The sequence below is a fragment of the Vanessa tameamea genome, chromosome Z, assembly GCF_037043105.1.
Source record: "Vanessa tameamea isolate UH-Manoa-2023 chromosome Z, ilVanTame1 primary haplotype, whole genome shotgun sequence".
Lineage (NCBI taxonomy): Eukaryota > Metazoa > Arthropoda > Insecta > Lepidoptera > Nymphalidae > Vanessa > Vanessa tameamea.
This window is the reverse complement of record NC_087341.1, coordinates 5,799,865-5,820,388: the sequence shown is the minus strand read 5'-3', so window position 1 is coordinate 5,820,388 and position 20,524 is coordinate 5,799,865. Positions and strand designations below refer to the sequence as shown.

At 31.9% G+C, this 20,524-nt stretch overlaps 2 protein-coding genes across 4 annotated transcripts; both read left to right on the top strand.

Annotated features, from left to right (window-relative positions):
- The first annotated feature begins 4,223 nt into the window (after positions 1-4,223).
- On the top strand, positions 4,224-13,368 carry LOC113396068 (ATP-binding cassette sub-family F member 2). 3 transcript variants are annotated; one of them, XM_026633849.2, is made up of 12 exons: positions 4,224-4,367; positions 4,597-4,762; positions 4,967-5,173; positions 6,530-6,718; positions 7,532-7,675; positions 8,053-8,176; positions 9,579-9,777; positions 10,043-10,222; positions 10,661-10,801; positions 10,908-11,099; positions 12,526-12,729; positions 13,034-13,368. In XM_026633849.2, the coding sequence occupies exons 2-12, from the start codon at positions 4,615-4,617 to the stop codon at positions 13,166-13,168; spliced, it is 1,863 nt and encodes a 620-aa protein (XP_026489634.1). In that variant the 5' UTR covers positions 4,224-4,367; positions 4,597-4,614; the 3' UTR covers positions 13,169-13,368. The 3 variants fall into 3 exon arrangements, with proteins under 3 accessions (XP_026489634.1, XP_026489643.1, XP_064076515.1); XM_026633858.2 differs by having other exon boundaries at positions 4,303-4,451; XM_064220445.1 differs by lacking the exon at positions 4,224-4,367 and adding an exon at positions 4,492-4,510.
- Positions 13,369-17,503: 4,135 nt separating this feature from the next.
- On the top strand, positions 17,504-19,287 carry LOC113396106 (ADP,ATP carrier protein-like). Its single transcript, XM_026633908.2, has 4 exons — positions 17,504-17,837; positions 17,909-18,170; positions 18,244-18,475; positions 18,901-19,287. The coding sequence occupies exons 1-4, from the start codon at positions 17,657-17,659 to the stop codon at positions 19,141-19,143; spliced, it is 918 nt and encodes a 305-aa protein (XP_026489693.1). The 5' UTR covers positions 17,504-17,656; the 3' UTR covers positions 19,144-19,287.
- The last annotated feature ends 1,237 nt before the right edge of the window (positions 19,288-20,524 follow it).

The window sequence follows — 20,524 nt, the reverse complement described above, 5'->3', positions numbered from 1 at the left end:
GCCTAACGCAATCGAAAGCTTTTGATAAGTCACAATAAACACCAATAGCATTTTGTGACTTCTCCCACGCATCATAAATGTGCTTAACAAATGCTATACCCGCATCAGTAGTCGAGCGACCTTTAGTAAAACCGAACTGTTGAGAATGCAATAGCTTATTCGAGTTAAAGTATAACAACAATTGATTAAGCATGATTTGTTCAAAAATTTTACTTAATACTGACAAAATAGAGATCGGTCTATAATTGTTTGGGTCATTTTTATCACCGGACTTAAATAATGGGATTACTTTACTTAATTTTATTAGATCTGGAAAAATACCAGATAGTATACATTTAATAAAGATGATAGCTAAACAAGGAGCCAAGTCGACAATTACGTTGTTAATAATTGTAACTGATAGATCCCATAGATCACTGGTTTTTTTAAGATTTAATGTTTTAAATTTTTATAATACATCATACGGAGTTATACTCTCATAAGAAAATTCTAACTCATTCGTGTAACACTTAAGTAAATCTAAGGCGTCATTGGGTGTCGCATTAAGTCCTTTAGTCATTCATTAGTCAGTCATTCAAAAGAATATTAGAGAAATATTCTTCGAATTGGTTGGCCACATTTAAATCTTCACTTACAATATTCCCTTTTATATTAAGAGTTAATTGCCCTGCATCAAACCTCATTCTGCCTGTCTCTGAACTTATAATATCCCAAGTAGTTTTAATTGTATTTTTAGATTTTAAAATTCGATTTTTAATATGCAACGAACGAGCTGTTTGATAAACTTGTTTAAATAACTTGGAATATTTTTTAACAAAATTGAGAAATTTATAATTACGATTATATTTCTTAAGTTCATATAGCTCATATAATTTATTTCGACTTATATAGATACCGGTAGTGGCCCAGTCTGATCCGATGTTAGGTTTGACAAGATTTCCTTATTAACGGCCTCATAATTACAAAACACGTTGTCTATACAGGTTGCGAAAGTTGCTGATATTCTTGTAGGTTCAGAAAACATTTTATTTAGGTTAATATTATGGTTATTCATTATGGATTTGCGAAAAAATGACGTTTCGATCATCGACAAAGCTGTCGGAACTTTGGTAGTATAATTAAAATGAATATAAGTAGCTAAGTGAAATAGTGTTGCATTATAAATAAATATATATTAAACTGAACTGAGATCTATACACTGTATAGCTGAGCCATTATCAAACCGCATATTCATCATTCCTTCTTTGATCGGAATATGCGATTTATAAATATTTTGTTTATTTTAGTCTGGATAGGTGTTTTTTTCAGAATAATTTGATTCCCCCATTAATCAACTAAATCAAATTGTTACAATTACTCCTCTTCTGATTTTTCAACCTACTCGTCTACATAAGTATATACGTGTACAGCGTTAACTGGCTCAATCGTCACTTTATTTGATTAAGAAGCTTTCTTTAAAATGGTAGTGATTGAAATATAATTTTGATCAACATTACGTGTGACAACGCATTTTTTGCGTGTAGCAAAAAATATATATTTTCGATTGGTTTAAGGTGAAAGTGAAACTATGATGATGATATAGTCGTCGGCTATGTAATTTACTACATAAGTCTTAATTTGATTGAATAAAATCGTTTAGTTTTAGTTTTTTGGTACTTGCTTCAAATGTAATAACTATTATTAACAGGAAGAAAATTCTGCTTTTCTAATTTACTGGATAAATTTTATCCTTAAACGACTATGTAATTTTTTTTTAAAATTAAAAACCATAGTAAAATTAATTGAGTTCATTCAACAATTGAATTCATAATTATTATACGACATCGAGACGAATTCTTGTGTTGAGCTACTCGTACCCCGCGCTTTCCCCTCGCGAAAGAAAGTGGAGTGCGCCTTCGTGAAGTAGAGTCTATCAATGCTAGATGACTCAATAAAAATAATTACATATAGATACGTAGTGAATTATTAGTTAAATAACGCTATACTTTATAATGATAATAATACAGTGTCACATCTACGAAGTACGATATTAGTTATTATTATTAATTAAAGTTGAAGTTTCATTATCAGGAACCAAACTAGGTGTAGAATCAGGTCATCGCAACCACACTAACGACATTAACGTGCTAATTAATGCATGCGGCACTGCCTGATTTAAGTTTCGATTGCGATGGGAGGCTACATGACATTGGTTGCGATTGGGATCGATACAAATGTAATGTTCATACGATATAAGTGGTTTTAGTAATGGTACTTTCAACTCCGTACAATACCTTTTAAAAAATTCGCATTAGCGAATGATTTAAAATAAATCTATTAAGATTACATAGATTACATGACGATTTTTTTTAAATTATATAATTTATTGTCTCTTTGTTATAATTATAAACTTGAGTTTTCTTTTTTATAGCTTAGGTAGGTGGAAGGATGAATGGGCCATTTGGTGGTGAGTGGTCCCCTCTGCCCATAGACATTGGCGCTGTAAGAAATATATAACCATTCCTTACATACAATGTGCCATTAACCTTGGGAGTAAACTTTGTGATCCATTCGCTTGAACAAAATAATAAATAAAGTATATTATCATATGATATTATCATTTCGTTTTAGAATTAAAAAAAACTGTTAAAAAATTTAAATTGGATTAAGCAATAAATGAGACACTGGTAAGTTTTTTATTATTATAATAGAATATACCTAGCAACGAAGTACATAGTACCTAAATATACACACACTCATGGGAGTAGAGCGCGATAGATAGAGTGCATGACGGCATAAGGGAGCTTCACCAATCATAGCGTTTGCCGTCACGGGACACGAATCGGTCTTGGAATCAGGCGCGTCAATAGACATATTTTAATATAAATAAAAAATATATACTACTGGCTCATCATAAGGGACTAGAGCGCGAGATTATCCTAAATTCTTAAAAAATTGTTGACGAAAGTAACTTTTTTGGTGTGCTATTTTATTAAACACATATTAATTAATTACTAGCTACTAGCACAAATATAATATTATGGATATTGTAGAATCTATCGATTCTATGATCTATTAACTGGCCTAAAGGCTGCATTACTTTACTTTTTGTTATAGTTTTTCTCATATAGGCAATGTTCGTCTACTGGGCATAAGTTAAGTAAGAAACTATTCAGATAAACAGATTTAGAACTAGATTTTAATTTTAAGTACGTACACACCTACTAATTTGTTTGCTTGTTAGTATGTACAATTGTACAGGTTGTTATACATCACATGTCACTCTTCTGTCAACAGGCTGCAGTCGTGAGTCGGCCATGACTCAATTATACTGTCACTGTATTTTGTCTCTGGATTACTTATCTTAGTTATCACTAATAACATCAAATAATCATATATGTATATAAGAAAAATAATTATCATTAATCAGAAAAATAATTATCATTAATCAAATACCTCATTTACTGCAAACGATTTTACATCAATTTACTAAATTTAAACTAAGTTAAACTAATTATTTTCAGAGTTGGTAGCACTGTCAGCAAATGGTATCTCGAAAATATTGCATAAAAATGAAAGGCCTTTACATTATTATATTACCGAAGACATAATTGCAATCAAAAGTTATTTTATTAAAACTTGCTAAAATTTGCACATTTAGCCCCATTTAAATGTATGGATGAAAATATTAAAGCATTTTCAGTGCTTCAATGGTTTTAAAATTTTTGTCTCTACACTTTAAATGCTATTTATTTTTTGATTTTATGTAATTATATACATTTTTTTTAAACATTATTTTGTCATTATTTTTGAACTGATTGCAGTACATAAGAATTAATTTTAAAATCGAAAGAACTTCGGCTGAACATTTTATTCCGGCCGAGTATTTTATATTTCACTTCAAGCCTGGTGATGCTGTGTAAGCAATTAGGGACAACAGGTACAATAAATTCGAAAAAAGGCAAATTTAAATCTGCCTTTTTTTCGAATTCTGTTTTAACAACTGAAAACAGTAAATATTATTCTATATATTCGATTTATTTAAAAAATATTAAATATATATTTATCTCGTGTTCTTTTTACAAATCGGAAATGTATTAATAAATTTAAAGTAAAAACATCTCGAAAAACATGTTAAAAGTTTGGCATATTAAAATATCCTACAATAGAAAACTTGGACCAATAATATGTTTCAAAAAATTTAATCAAACTTAATATGCGAACCCCATTGGTCACTTTAACTTACATGCGCATTCATTTTCCAGCTGTTAATGTCAAAGTCGAATAGTCACAGACCGTCAATGCTTAGTTTAAATTGTCTTTCTTTTCTTCGCTTAGCTGCACGTGTAGACGCTGTCAACTTGCTTAGCATCGCATAAAATTATTAGGTATTCATTAATTTCATAAATTACGCTATCAAAGTTACTTCTAACAATCTTCTGTCTGTAGACTCATTTAATACGGGAATACGGGTAATTTCTTGAAAATCAAAGTAAAAAAAGTGAAGTGAAGTAAAAAATGTAACTGTAATGTAATGCTTTAGTCTATTAAAATCACTTTGAAGTCGACACGAGTTGTTCACGTGCAATATTAAATGAAATTTTTATAACTACTTAGGTCTAACCTATCAACACAATGCCGTCAGACGCAAAGAAACGTGCGCAACAAAAGAAAAAAGAACAGGCTAGTAATAGGAACAAAAAGCCTGTAGCGAGAGTAACTAATGAGGAGACCAATGGATCAACCAACGGTATTAAAGAAGACCGAGAGCTGACCGCTGAAGGTAACATCCAATTATGTTTTTTTTTTAAAAAACGATTACTCATAAAGTTAAGATATAGTTTACCAAACAGAAATATTGGTTTTAACTATCATTAACTTAAACATTAGCTTAAATCTTCTATGTTATAAAAATAAATAATTTGAGTATTTTGTTTATTATTAATAAATAGAAATAGTTTGCCCTTGACATAAATGGTTTTTTCAGAGGCACTATGCTTAAAGTTAGAAGCTGAAGCCAAAATGAATTCGGAAGCACGGTCCTGTACTGGCTCCCTTGCTGTGCACCCTCGTTCAAGAGATATTAAGATAGCCAATTTTTCAATTACTTTCTATGGTAGTGAATTGCTCCAGGACACCTTACTTGAACTCAATTGTGGTCGAAGATATGGTCTTGTTGGACTTAATGGATGTGGTGGGTACCTATATGTTACAATATGTATTACACTCTAGATATCTAGGTTTATAATTCTTGTGTACATTTAATTATTATTATTTAATCCGTGATATGGAAATGTTATCACTTTAACTACAATTTATTGGTTCATGTTTTTCTCTTGAATAGAAACATGATAATGAGAAGAAAACAAGCTGGTTAAATGTAAAGTTCTGTATAAGTTTTATTAGTGAATATCTGCTTTGTCAAAACAAAAACTTTGATTTTTAATCCGGTTAAAGTAGATTTATAATTTGATTAATTTTATAAATCTAAGTCTAAATCATATCATTGCAGAAAAGTAATACCTAATCAAAAAGTATATATTTGAAGTTGTGGGTCTTACTATGCAAAAAAAAAATACATTTTTTATTTATTATAAACTACATAAAGCATTACAAACACAAAAAAAGAATATTTATTGTATGATAAAAATGTACTTTCTTTATACAATTGGTAATAATGCTCTAATTGCTACTAAAATATGTAAGTCAGCAATAAGTCAGGCATGTGGAATCAGACGTCTGTTCATGGCATGTTGGAATTAACCCTTTAAATATTCATAATAGTTTAGTTTGAAGTTTCCGTGAAGTTCTGTCGATTATGAAAAATAGCTTTGAAGAAACTATAATTGTGGTTGTAGCAGATATTGTATTGTAACCATTGATTTACATTACACCATTGATATTACCTATAAATTATTGTACAGTTTAGTGTTCACCATTTACTAAATGAATGGTTAAAATTCTAATCACAATTATATTTGATTTAAAATAAGGGCAAATATATTTATGGAATATTGTTATACAATATGGCTTTTGCGAAATAAATTGTCTGCAATTGTTATATCTATTTCTATCTTTTTGTTCTTAATACAAAGCTTTTGCGTCTTATGAACTGTGACGCGAAATGATGATGAAATATCTAATATTTCAATTTAGAATGTTGCCGTCACAATTGCGAATTTTCTTTGTATAAGTTGCGAAAGAAAGTAGCTACAATCAACCTGATAATTGTTTTTTATTTTTCATTCTTGTGCTTGCTTGAACACAACACTTTAAATAGATTGTATTAATGCCTTTTGTGTAACATGTTGGAGACAATTTTTTAATATAATTTGAGGTTATTAAAAAATCTATAATCGTTATTAGCAGTATGTTATATATTAGCGTAAAAAACGAATATGTGAAATTGTTTAAATGTATACATAAATGCTATAAATATTTTTATCGTTTAAAATCTGAAGTAATTGGGAAAGTGGGTGCTAGTAAAAAAAATAATAAGTAATAAAGAATTTGTTAAAAGTAGCCCTATTAACAAATATTGTTATCATAGGAAAATCATCTTTATTGGCTGCGCTGGGACGCCGTGAAGTGCCTATACCGCAACACATCGATATTTTTCACTTGACTAGAGAAATGCCCGCCTCCGATAAGACTGCCTTGCAGTGTGTAATGGAGGTGGACGAAGAAAGGATTCAACTCGAAAAACTCGCTGAGGAGTTAGCCCAAAGTGAAGATGATGGTAAGGACCTTATTTTAATGATAACAGTTCAAATTAAAGCCAATCTAATCAAAACATAAAACAGGTATTGAAAAGGTAGATTTTTTGTTACGGAAATAGTTTGAAAAGGTTTTGTTATATTGTAAAATCTAAAGTTGTTAAAAATGTGACTATTTTGGGGTGAACAGATTAGGTTTGAAAATTTGAAGAGAAAACCTTAAATAAATGAGTTTCGTGAATGAAATCATCACATTTTTCTTATTATTTTAATACAACGAACTATATAGCCACGCACACAATGGAGTAGAGAGCGGTAGCGAAGAGAGGTGCACGATGAGTCAGTTTTACACACAAGGCGCGCCAATAGATGTTTCACATAACATTGTTACAAAAGCGTTTATTTGTGTATCTTGTGAATTAGTATATTTTATTTGCTGAGAATCTGATTTAAGACTAAACTCAACATTATTGAATTCTAGTATTATTTATTTGATATAACAACGAACTAATCGCTTTGTTATATAACGAGAGATTGTAAAATATTTTATACGCAAAATTAGTAATTCAATGAATTTGCAATAAAAGGTTACATTAGTAATCAGACTATATCATTGACAACGGTTATCTATGTGGCGAAATAATGATTTTTATTCATTTTAATATTTTTATTAGAAAAAACATTCTCAAACCCAATCGCAGCATAACCAACCAATAGACAATTCTAACATTAATACAATATTTTGACTTATGTTTTATTTTTAAGTTTCCAATCATAGGAAAAAAATACAAATGCGTAACAAATGGAATACTGCTAAATTAATATTATTTCAACAGAGGCTCAAGAGCAATTGTTGGACGTGTACGATCGTTTGGACGACTTGAGCGCGGACACTGCGGAGGCCCGTGCCGCTAACATTCTACACGGTCTCGGTTTCACAAAAGAGATGCAACAGCAAGCGACTAAAGATTTCTCTGGAGGTAAAATTACGATTATACCCGTCATAATCTTTTGATATGTTAATTATTACATCATATTGTTTGCATTTTTCTATCAAATATTTATATTATCAAATATTAACGGCCTTACAATTAATTTCTAAAATTCGAAATTTCTTCCAAACTATACACTGCTATAAAATGTTTATTAGTAAGTGAATTAGTATTTAATAAGTACGAGATATTTTTGCGCAACAAGACTAAGAAGATGAAATAGGAAAGAAGTAATATATTTCAGATATTGTATTTATTTAATTTATTAGCAAATAGGAGCTATGTTACGTTGCCTAGCTTTAGCAATTGCCTCATTTCATTTGACAATCGATTGTTATAATTTGATATTTACAATCTGTTATCAGGTTGGCGTATGCGTATAGCGTTGGCTCGCGCGCTGTACGTGAAGCCGCACTTGCTGCTACTCGACGAGCCGACCAACCATCTCGATCTCGACGCCTGCGTCTGGCTCGAAGAGGAACTAAAGCAGTTTGTATTATTTTTAACTAGCACTACCGTCGCGGTTTCTCGCACAGAAAGTGAAAAGACATTAATTATGTTTACATTTTTAGTGAGAAACGTTTGGCTTATTGCAAAAACCTATATGATTTTATTTCTTGTATGTCTTGGTGACTGGTGTGCTAAAAATATGTTGTTTGTGATTGTGCTGCGCAATAAATCCCCCTCTTAATCGAATTCCATGGTTAGTACGCATCTATATAACAATGTCCTCCAAATTTGAATGAAAAACAAGTTAATTGTGTAGCAATAGAGGTCAGGGGCTGTTTTTTATGTATATAGATTATTTATCTACAATTATCGATTAACTTTGTGAGTAGAAAGAATTATAAGTAAATATAATAAGGCTTACTGTTTCGCTGGTTAGCTACTTATAATGCCTCAAATAAAATTGATGGAGTTCTTCTATAGAGAAATTCCCACTAGCAGCCCAGAGATTAAAAATCGGTAGGGTATAAAGTGCTTTGAAAAGCAATTTTTTATGGCTTTCTGTGAAAGCCTGGTCTCTGGAAATCAGCAGTGTTTATGTGAACATGCTTGCATGCATGTAAACACGCCTGAAGAAAGCAAACCTGAACTATTACTGATATTTTATCAGATTATGCGAGTAAGGGAAAAGAGAGTGCACCTACATTTCTAAACATATTCGTGCCGTGTAATGTGTCCTACACAGTTGGTTAGTCTCTCTTGGACAGTAAAATTATGAAGATTTTATTTGATATTTACTGTATTCTTCAACGTTTTTTACTTGCAGTTTCAATTAATGAAATATTATCTAATTGAACTATTAAAAAAAACAGTTACGCAGTAGAGGTCCAGAACATGATAATGTTAATTTATCCCTAGTAACTAAACTAATTATCATCACACTTCAAATTATGTTAAATCTTTATTAATTTCTAATACTATTGCAAGAGAATCAACATAGATTCATGTTATGGGATTAAAGGGTATTGCGCAATAATTATTATACTGTATACACGGACAATTGAAAAATAATTGTAATAAAAAGAGTTGGCAGTTGAGAATCATTAAATCGGTAAAAATTTTAGAGAATTTCATTGTATTCTCAAATAGTTAGGAAAAATCTTTTACTATTTTTTTAATAGAGCGTCAGTTGTTCCGCCCGAGCATTTACTGACCATTTACCCGGCGTCCAAACATAACTTTTAATCCGGCCACTTACTAAAACCCTTTAAATCAGGCCATGAGTTTGGTGCTTATTTGTTAGATCTCAATAGTAATAATTAAATATCGCTTTATTTTACTGATTTTTTAAATAACGAAATGTGATTAATCCGCAATCTTTTGTTTTTATTGAAATAACTAGGTTTTTTACTGTTTCACTACGATAAAATACTTTATTTTATAGATACAAGCGAATCTTGGTACTCATATCCCACTCTCAGGATTTCCTGAATGGTGTGTGCACAAACATCATTCACATGAGCAAGAGAAGGCTCAAATACTATACAGGTAACTATGAAGCATTTGTGCGCACGCGTATGGAACTCCTCGAAAACCAGATGAAACAGTACAACTGGGAACAAGACCAGATCGCGCATATGAAGGTGTTTTTCTTATGCTTTTATTATTTATATATTATATATTCGTATACTATATATTTATAACAATGTCCTAATCAATTATTTTTAATTGTTATTTTACTGAACGTGAAATTGGTATAAAACTAAAACAGGTATTTGAATAGAAATGTTTAATTGTGCTCTATATTATGTTTCTAGCATATAACTTGGGATTCGTGAAGTACGTATATAATATAAAATGATAATCAATATATGTATATACTAATGTACATTTATTTGTTTCTAATAGAACTATATCGCGCGGTTTGGTCACGGTTCCGCCAAACTGGCACGTCAAGCTCAGTCCAAGGAGAAAACACTGGCAAAGATGGTCGCCCAAGGTTTAACTGAAAAAGTAATTGATGACAAAATACTGAACTTCTACTTTCCCTCTTGTGGAAAGGTTCCGCCCCCCGTTATTATGGTTCAGGTTTGTACTTAAAAATTTTTACTAGTTGTCTGTGGCTTGACTTGTTGGTTGTAAGGTGTTAGGCATAAAGAGCCCATGTCCTTTCAAATTACATCAAATTCAGTCGATGTGTTTGTCTGTGAAAGTGCAACAGATAGACAGAGTAATTATATTTTTTTATTTATTCCACAAAAACATCTTTATAAACAATTACATGGTTGATCTAGAATAATAAGTCTCAGTGTATTATAACATAGTTATCAAACGAAACACAGGACAAGTACTGGCTGTCATAGCTAGGATAATTAAATAACTTGTGTTAAGGGCCACTCCTAAAGTTACATTTATAATATTAGTATAGGCTCAGTAGGTTTTAATTTTTTGTGATAAATGTTTATGTAATACACTAATAGATTAAACTATTGTTGAAGAAATGTAAAAAATATTGAATTATTTCAGAACGTATCATTCAGGTATACAGATAGCGGACCTTGGATTTACAAAAATCTCGAGTTTGGTATCGATCTAGATACCCGGCTTGCTCTTGTGGGACCCAATGGAGCCGGCAAGTCGACACTTCTTAAACTACTCTATGGGGATGTGAGTCGACTTTGCGTTACTAATTGAGGGAATAAAAGTAGATCTGGGTGTTCAATTTATTATTTATCAAAATGCAAATACTTAATACCTTAAAATTTTCTTTCAGCTTGTACCATCAACGGGTATGATCCGTAAAAACTCTCACTTGAGGATCGGTCGTTACCATCAGCACCTGCATGAGTTGCTTGATCTTGACCTTTCTCCATTGGATTACATGCTCAAGGAGTTCCCGGAGGTGCGGGAGAGAGAGGAGATGAGAAAAATTATTGGACGTTATGGATTGACTGGTAGACAGCAGGTATGATAGCTTGTTTTCAATTGGTTGTCTATTATTTTTTGCGCACAAAATTTCTATATGTTTGCTCACGTGGCTGACATTTATAGTAGTGATAGGGCCATGAGAAACTAACTGATAATGAATGTAAATAACATTGACAGTACTTTGAATTTGTAAACACATGTTTATATTATTTGCTGAAGTTCGGATTCCTTCTCAAATAGACAAAATCAGTGAGGCAGGCATCTTTGGCTCCTTTCTCTTTTGTAGTAAACAATTTTTTAATTTTTTTTAGTAAATATGTTAGTTTTTTTTTTTAAAAAATAATGTGTAATTAACTAGACTTAATCAATTTGCATTGATCTAAATCATTATTGATATGAAACATGAGCAAAGCAGATACTGAAATGCTCACCGGCTCCCCAATTATTACTCAATAATATTAAAATATCCTCTCGGTTGATATTATTTTACAGAATCGGATCATTGACAATATCAGACCAAATTAGTTACATTCAATATAAAGAAGTTATTTTATAAATAAATAGCGACCCGCCCCGGTTTCGCACGGGTACCATCCTGATACTAAATATACTATAGAATGTCTTACAACATTTACAGTTTTTCAGTCATTAGACAATACAAATCGCTATGTACCTGCTTGTTAAATCTGTAATATCTTCTAAAATATTCATTTAAATTACATGCTGTAAAGGCCCATATTGATCTATATTAAATGCACAATGCATTCAAGGTACTTAATTTGATAAAGATTAATGCTGTATTGCTTCGAAAATAATCCATTATTTCTCGTAAAAATTAAAGGGTAAAATATGGTTGTTGTGGGCTATTCCTAAGAGTTAGACATATACCATCGCGAACTTTTTTGAAGATCTTTTTAAGGTGTACGATACTGTAGTACATTATTTTGACCTATCTCGTAGGGTTCAGCCAGCGTTTGCAACGTAAGCGCAAAAATGTGTTTATTTACGACATCACTTCAGAAACCTCTAAAATTATCAGTATTTCTCCACTGTATTGTGCATGTATTTTACATATCAACCTTATTCTTGAATCGATCTATCTATTAAAAAAAACCGCATCAAAATCCGATGTGTAATTTTAAAGATCTAAGCATACGTAGGGACAGACAGCGGTAAGCGACTTTGTTTCATACTATGTATAAATAATAATTATAATAAACTTAAAATATGTTTAAAAGTCTAGTAAACTATTTCCGATGATGACATCACAACTAAAACGATGAGTCGTGTGGTTTCAATTGAGTAGAATAATGAAGCCAGCTTTTAAAGGTATAAAAACGTTTTGTTAGAGCATGTATCAGTTTTAAGCATTCCCAAAGAGAGTTTGCCTCAGGCTGATGACCAATATATATATGATAAGAGATTGGTGATTGGTAATAACTAAACAAATAAACCCTTGGCAGGTGTGTCCAATGCGTCAGCTGTCCGACGGGCAGCGGTGTCGCGTCGTGTTCGCTTGGCTCGCGTGGCAGACCCCGCATCTGTTGTTGATGGACGAACCTACTAACCATCTCGACATGGAGACCATCGACGCTCTCGCGGATGCTATCAATGATTTCGATGGTGGCATGGTGTTAGTCAGCCACGACTTCAGGCTGATCAACCAGGTGACCTTCATTTTATTATTTATATTGTATATTTCATTATAAGTATAACTAAATAGGTGGTCACGAAGACTGTGTGATTGCTCAGGTCACATGACATTATTTTGAACTCAACAATCAAGATTTTGTCTACAACCAACTAATCATAGTTGGATTAATTAAACCATTTTCATGCAATTAAAAAACTAATCACAAGGATTATAATATATTGTTTCCAAGGTAGTGGTCCATTTGCGAATCTCCCTACATACAGTAAATAAAATAAAACGAAGTAAGTTCTATGTAATAATGTTAACATTATACGCAGGTGGCGGAAGAAATTTGGATCTGTGAAAACGGTACCGTCACGAAGTGGCAGGGAGGTATTCTGAAATACAAGGACCACCTGAAATCGAAAATTCTACAAGATAATGCGGATAATGCTGCCAAATTTCGCAAATAAAGCAATAAATAGTTAAATTAATAATTAGTTATGATAGTGTTCATGTAACAGCCGTCTTAAACACCTTATTAAAGTTAAGCTTCTTTCAAATCAACACTTCTAGAGATGATAGATTTTCTTGTCTTTTTAGATTGTATGCATAAAATTGTGAAATTTACCACAAGTATTTAATGCTTAATATACATATTTTTTAAAACAGAGCTCTCTGATTTTACTCATCCTTATATTAACATCTTGTAGGTACAAATTTTTATAACTTTATAATGATATCATCTTATATGTCATTTTTATATTTTGAGTGCTTGCTAGATAGGTCACTATCGCGAATGAATGTTGCACGGGTTTATTCACAAATGTCACCCAATATATACTAGTGTTTTGTAACTAAATATAAATTATTTTGAGTAAGTTCCCTTATTTTATTTACATGTTTTTATTTATTTCTATTTATTTTATGAATTCAGCTTCATTATAGATTGTAATTATAATAAATCACAAATGTATACTAGACATTCTGTCCATTTAAGAAAAATAACATACATTACATTTTTATAAGAGAATTTTAAGGTTATTTTGTTTGTAGATATTATTTATCGAGCTTGCACAAGTTACAATTTAATATTATCTTCATTTTTTATTTTTATTTTATACGCATTTATATTATCCAATTCTTTCAAATAATTTGGCAATTTGTAAAAAAAGCTGGGTTACTAAATTCTTATGTCATCATTTAATGTTCTCCAGTAACGAAGTGCTTAAACTGGTTTATTGTCGATTGATTCGGAAATTCGAGCAACTAACTAGCTAACTGGTCAGTTCCAATTGCATTCAAACACATCATCATCCTCCTGCCCTTATCCCAATTTTACTTGGGGTCGGCGCAGCGTTTCTTCTTCCATACTTCAAAATTCATAATATTGTATTCAAACACATTCAAACAATATTAGTTGACAATTCCTGTACAAGTTGTGTATTTACACTACGTGCAATTTAAGTTGTCCCGCCAAATCTCTTTTAACTAAAAATTAGATAAACTATATCAGCACTCTCTCATGATTTTCTGAATGGCATTTCAAAACTCTTGGGATGTTATCGTTATTTGATCATTCATTATACACGTTGGATTAGTTCGTTGCGTCACAATAAGAGCAATGTTTATAATTTCTCGTATTGCTTATTCGTCAGTGGACGTTTGATAAGGATATACATAATTATGTAGAATTGCAGCCGCCGCAATATATTACTACAACACGTTATATGTTATGTATAAACAAAGGCGAGTGACAAAAACCGATTTTAAGTTACGTTGCCATTACATCATCTATTTAGTAAAATTTAATTAAAATGACTGTCAATACACAGCCTAAGTAGTCTAACGGGATGAAATTTGCTCATTATTATTTTTTGAACCGAAGGTCTCGGCAAGGAATTTTCAAAACTTATCTCCAGAGGATGAATAAATGGATGCCACTCTGTATTGAGATGAAAGTTTGTAGGGATTTTCGTCCATATATGATATTAGAAAAATGAATAAATTAAAATCTAAATGATTTAGACAGTTGCCGAAGCATTTTTAGAACATTCATCACCTAAGAAGATGAATATTCATTGAAAGATTGTATGTACGTTAATCATTTTTGATAGTATTGACTCCTATTTGTGAGTAAATTATTGATCGGTTAAAGCGGTTAAGTTTTTTAGAAAAAAAATCACCCAAGGGTGAAATTGGGTGAGAAAGTTTGTATTGAAGTATGTTATTTTTGATGTTAGAATTATGAAAATCGGTATTATTAGGGCGTATGTTTATGAGTTAAAGTCAGTCGATATTATAGATGGTCTCTTAAGGTGGTTAAATTAGGGATGAAAGTTTGTATGGAAGTCGCCATTTTTTAAGTTAGAAATACATTGTATTTTTTAGACTTTTTTTTATTAGTTGTTACAGAGCTTTAGATAATTAGTTACCTAAGAAGGTGACTTCAAGCATAAAAAAATGTATTCAAGTTAGCCGTTTTTGTTGTTAGGAATATCCGAATCGGTATTTAGCATCTGTTTTACTAAAATACAGTGATAACAGCACTTTTGACAATCCATTCATTAAGGGATGAAAGTTTTTACGAAAGTTCTTCTTTTTTTTGTTAGAAATATGAAAATTTTTCATTGTGTGTCCAAATCCTCTTAAAATAAATAAATAAATGCCCTTGTTTAGTCCAATTAGCCCTGGTGATGTTTTTGTGAACATACCATATGTATACTCTATTCCAATCTTAAGAGGAGAAAAGCCAAATAAACGACATTTGACTGCAAATTGATGCGATATTATTGGTCGAGAGCTTGATTAAACTATGATATTCACTATGGATTTGCGAAAAAATTGCGTTTAGAACGACGAAACTGTTATCGGAATTTTGAAGTAAAATTAAAGTAGATTTGAGTAGTTCAATGTGTTGTATTATAAATAAAGATATATTAATCACTTTAAACTCTTAGTAATACAGAATAGGCTATACTTATTGACACTGACGATAAGACAAGTCATGCTGAAAACTTCAGCCATTCTTGATAGATTTTAAGTTAATTATAATAAACAACAAGGGCTGTTTTTAACGTTTTGAGAATTTTGAATTTGCAATTTGCATGCAAACATTTTTTTTTATTTTCGTCATTTTTAAAACGTTTACGTAGCCCAAAGTAAATAGAACTTTTTTTCTTTTGATGTTACTGCCTTTTTATGGCACTTTTTATGACGTAAAAACTCTCAAACCGAAAATCCTGTAAAATATCTTTTCAAATCTAGAAACGTATTGGTCTGGTGAGTTAGGTGGATGAGGCATTATCTCTGAAAGTCTTTCAAAACATTCTTAGTTTATCTGGCAGTTAGGTCTAGGTTCATCCTGTTGCAATAAAACAGCTTATTCAACTTTCTATGTCGTTTTCGGACGAATGTCTGGCTCAGTGGTCTTAATAATTAATAAATTGAAATAGTATTCTGCGATAAACGTATTACACATCGCCGCATAATCTAAACAAAAATACCGTAAGTTTTCCAACCGACGGAATTCGTATTTCGCAATTCTTTGGATTTAACATTTAAATTATTCGCTTAATATTACCAAGACTTCGCGCGTGAACCATATCATTAGAATTATAGCATCAGTTGCAATTCGTCAAAAATCTATCTAGTTCTTATGGATATTAAATTAAATTATTCTAAAATGATGATAAGCCTATAATTGATGCGAGACTTTTTTCCTAATGACTACGACTTAATGCTTACAGCGGTACTGGCAAATGGATTACAGGTTGTTTTATTTAAATTCTAACTAACGCTGGATAAATGAGTCGTATCCATTATTTCATTGGTGATAAATTAAGTTATTACTTTTTTTTAAATTAGGACTATAATGGGTCGTCACAGGGATTACAATGATTAAATTATTTGCCATAGCGTATGTCGAAATATTAACAGTGCTTGTTTTCGTAAGTTCATTTAAAAATCGAATACATTTATTATGCAGGATAACTATTGGTTATTTTTAACTTTTTAATTGCGGTTACTTATCATCTTCTAAGAATTATAACTCAATTGCAATTTTAATTTTTATCGTTGTTTACCACAGTAACGTAATGGACGTTTGTCTAGGACGCCTAGCTGTCAAAGATATCTTGTTAGAAATAAGAAGGAACCCAAAAAGGGGTGTAGCGATACAAAATGCGTTATGGTGGCATTTTGATGGTGTGGTGCTAAGGCACATACCAGTATTTTTTTGAGTAATTATTGTTACGTATTACATAATACGTAATAAACATATATTACGTATTGCAAATATTGCTTGAGACTGATTCATAAGGAATCAGTCTCAAGCAATATTTGCAAAAGCAGTTGTCACAACTGTTAAATATAAGTAGTGATCATGGAAATTTAAATTAATTTTATATTTCTATCTCCCTTGCACTTATCTATTCCTATATAACGAGAATGGGAAGAGTTGAAGTGCAATGGTATCAGATCCAAACATTCTAAAGCCCTTCAGGACGTATGGGTAAAGTTTTAAATAAAATTGCTCGTGTTTTCGTAGTTTCTTCATATTCCTCTATATCACTTAAATTTGTTGTTGTGAAACATTTTTTCAACTCGATGATTGTAATTTCAAATACAAAGAATGTAATGAAATAATATATATCGAAAAAACATAAATATTGTTGATACTTTAAATAATAAATAAACAAAATATACATTTATTAAATAAATAAATTTATTATCATAACCAGCCATCACGCTTCTGTATTTCACTTATTCTAATTTTGAACATTTAAAAGTATGCCATCCGTCTTTTATAAGTTTCTGTCAATCTTATTATTATTATCATCACATATTTTTAGAGTAAAATTAAATTATCGTATCAAGTTTTGAGAAAAGTACGATAAATAACATTGACACGTGCAACTGTGATGATCTTTGAAGTCAAATAAATATAAGAAACTTACACCATGTCGAAAGAAAAGAAAGAGGGCGGTAAGGCCGAAACCAGTGCTTTCCTAAAAGATTTTATCGCAGGTGGTGTATCGGCCGCTGTTTCTAAAACTGCGATGGCGCCCATGGAGAGGGTGAAGTTAATATTGCAAGTGCAACACGTGTCGAAACAGATAGCCGAGGATAAAAGATATAAAGGTATGATAAATACATGCACAAGTCTCACGTTTATCGCTAAGTGTATATATAAAATACGTTATTATTTTTAGGAATTGTTGACGCATTTATTCGCATACCGAAAGAGCAGGGCATCGGATCACTTTGGCGAGGAAATTTAGCGAATGTTATTCGATATTTTCCCACACAAGCGTTGAATTTTGCGTTTAAGGATGTATACAAAAAAATATTTCTTGAGGGGGTCGACAAAAACACCCAGTTCTGGAAATATTTTGCGGGTAACTTAGCCTCTGGTGGTGCTGCAGGCGCGACGTCCTTGTGCTTTGTCTATCCATTAGATTTTGCTCGAACCAGGTGTGTAAAATATTTCATCACTTTTATTTTATTAAGTAAGTACAATGTATAAAATCAATATTGATCCTTTAAGATTAGCAGCAGACGTCGGTAAAGGCAAAGCGAAAGAATTTAATGGCCTAGTTGATTGTTTAATGAAAACGATAAAAACAGATGGACCTATGGGCTGGTATAGAGGATTCGTGGTATCCGTACAGGGTATTATTATCTATCGAGCAACGTATTTTGGATTATTTGATACTGCTCGAGGAATGTTGGTAGATCCGAAAAATACTTCAATATTTTTCACTTGGCTTATAGCGCAGGTAATTTTTTGTTTAATATTAATAAAAACATTGCAATTAAGGAGACAATATTATCACAAATGATTGAAAGTATTGGGATTCAATAACATTGTATTCAATATATGTGATACACAAGGAATGTCACTTTTTGAAGAAATGGCACTAAGCTGCTCCGTGGCTATATCTAGGGATGTTTTCATCAGAAAAATAAAAAAGGAGTTAGAATAGTCCTACTAGTATAGACAGGTCTTGTAATTCATCATGATGAGCAGTATGAATAAGACTTTTGGTATGGGGTTCAATGCCGATGTCATACGTATGCGCGACTATCGACGTCTTTGTCGCACCAGGTATCTTTCGATCGCAATGACGCTAGCGATTTGGGGCGTTAGGAGGAGCCCACGTCGAAATAATAATGTTTTTAGTGAACTTTTTGTTTTTTTTAGACAGTAACTACAATTGCGGGTATAACATCATATCCTTTGGACACTGTGAGGCGGCGAATGATGATGCAATCTGGTCGCCCGGTACACGAGCGTCAATATAAAAGTACTCTGCACTGTTGGGCTACTATTCTCCGCACAGAAGGGCCTGGCGCCTTCTTTAAGGGTGCTTTCTCTAATGTTTTGAGGGGTGCCGGTGGTGCCTTCGTCTTGGTGTTATATGACGAAATTAAAAAACTTCTATGAATCAGTTATATGTCAACTTCAATTTCATAATATTATTGTGGTAGAAGTCATGCTGAATATCATATGTTGAATATAATTGGTTTGTAGATCGGACGTGGAAAAATTTAGAATGTATGAATTTTATAGGTTCATGTGGTTTATAAATTAAATTCCTTTAATTAATATGTTTTTGATTTGGTGTGGTGTATGTGAAACATGAATTTAGTATTAAAGATAAGTTGATGTCACAAAAGTGGTGCTAAGCATAAAACTTATGATTAAATGATATTCATGAAATCTTTTTCTTAACTAGAGCTTGAATAAAATGCCCAAAAAATATAATTATAATATTAACAGTTCATGACTTAGGTAGGACGTATGTTGACTCCTGTGTGCTAGTAGACGCTACTTCTTAAGGCAAGGGTGCTGAACGAGCGCCAGCAGCATTTGCCTGTAAAGTTACAATCTATGATTCGATTTCTATCATTCGCCTGCAGTCGAGTCATTTGTTTTTATAATGTCGGACGAGGCGGACGTCTTGACTGCGGTAATATTGTTTCTATAATATTATGTAACGCTATATGCAAGCTGAGCCAAGCCAAGCCTTAGAATTGAATAGCCGACCCATACTTTCAATACATTTCAAAGGTCATTGTGCAGCGTCGCTTATTCCGAAAATTGACCAGTTAGGAGATATTCATGGTTGGAGTGATAAAGTAAAATCATTTCATCTTGTAAGTGGTATAATCGTCTTGATGAATATAATTATACCTGGGGCGAATGGAAGCGTATGTTGATTAGAGCTTTTCCCAAACAACGTGACTTCAGTGCATTATTAGATGAAATGATTACTAGGAAGAAGTTGTCGAACGAAACAATTATTAAATATTACCAAGATAAAATCGCAATGTGCTTTCGTTGTAACATATCTGACACCGCTAGCGTTTCATGCATAATCAGAGGCTTACATTCATTACAATCTAACGGACGTGCATTTCAATACTAGTAGAAATGCACTTGAAGTACGTCAGTTTATAGGTCTTTGTAGTTACTTTCGAAAATGTATATATAAAGCTTATAGCTCGCCCTTAACGGAATTAACTAAGAAAAATGTGACGTGGGCACGGAGTGATAAGCAAGTTGTTAGTTTTGATAAGTTAAAGAAACATTTGTGCTCCAAGCTAGTTTTAGCTTTGGATGATCCAAATTTAAATATAGAAATACATACCGATGCATGTAAATTAGGAGTAGCGGGTATATTATTACAACACAAGTTCAATAGTACCCTGCGTCCCGTTATGTATTTTAGGCGATTGATGTCTAAGGAAGAAGCTATGTATCATAGTTATGAGCTTGAAACACTAGCCGTTTTTTAATCCTTGTGTAAGTTTCGGGTATATGT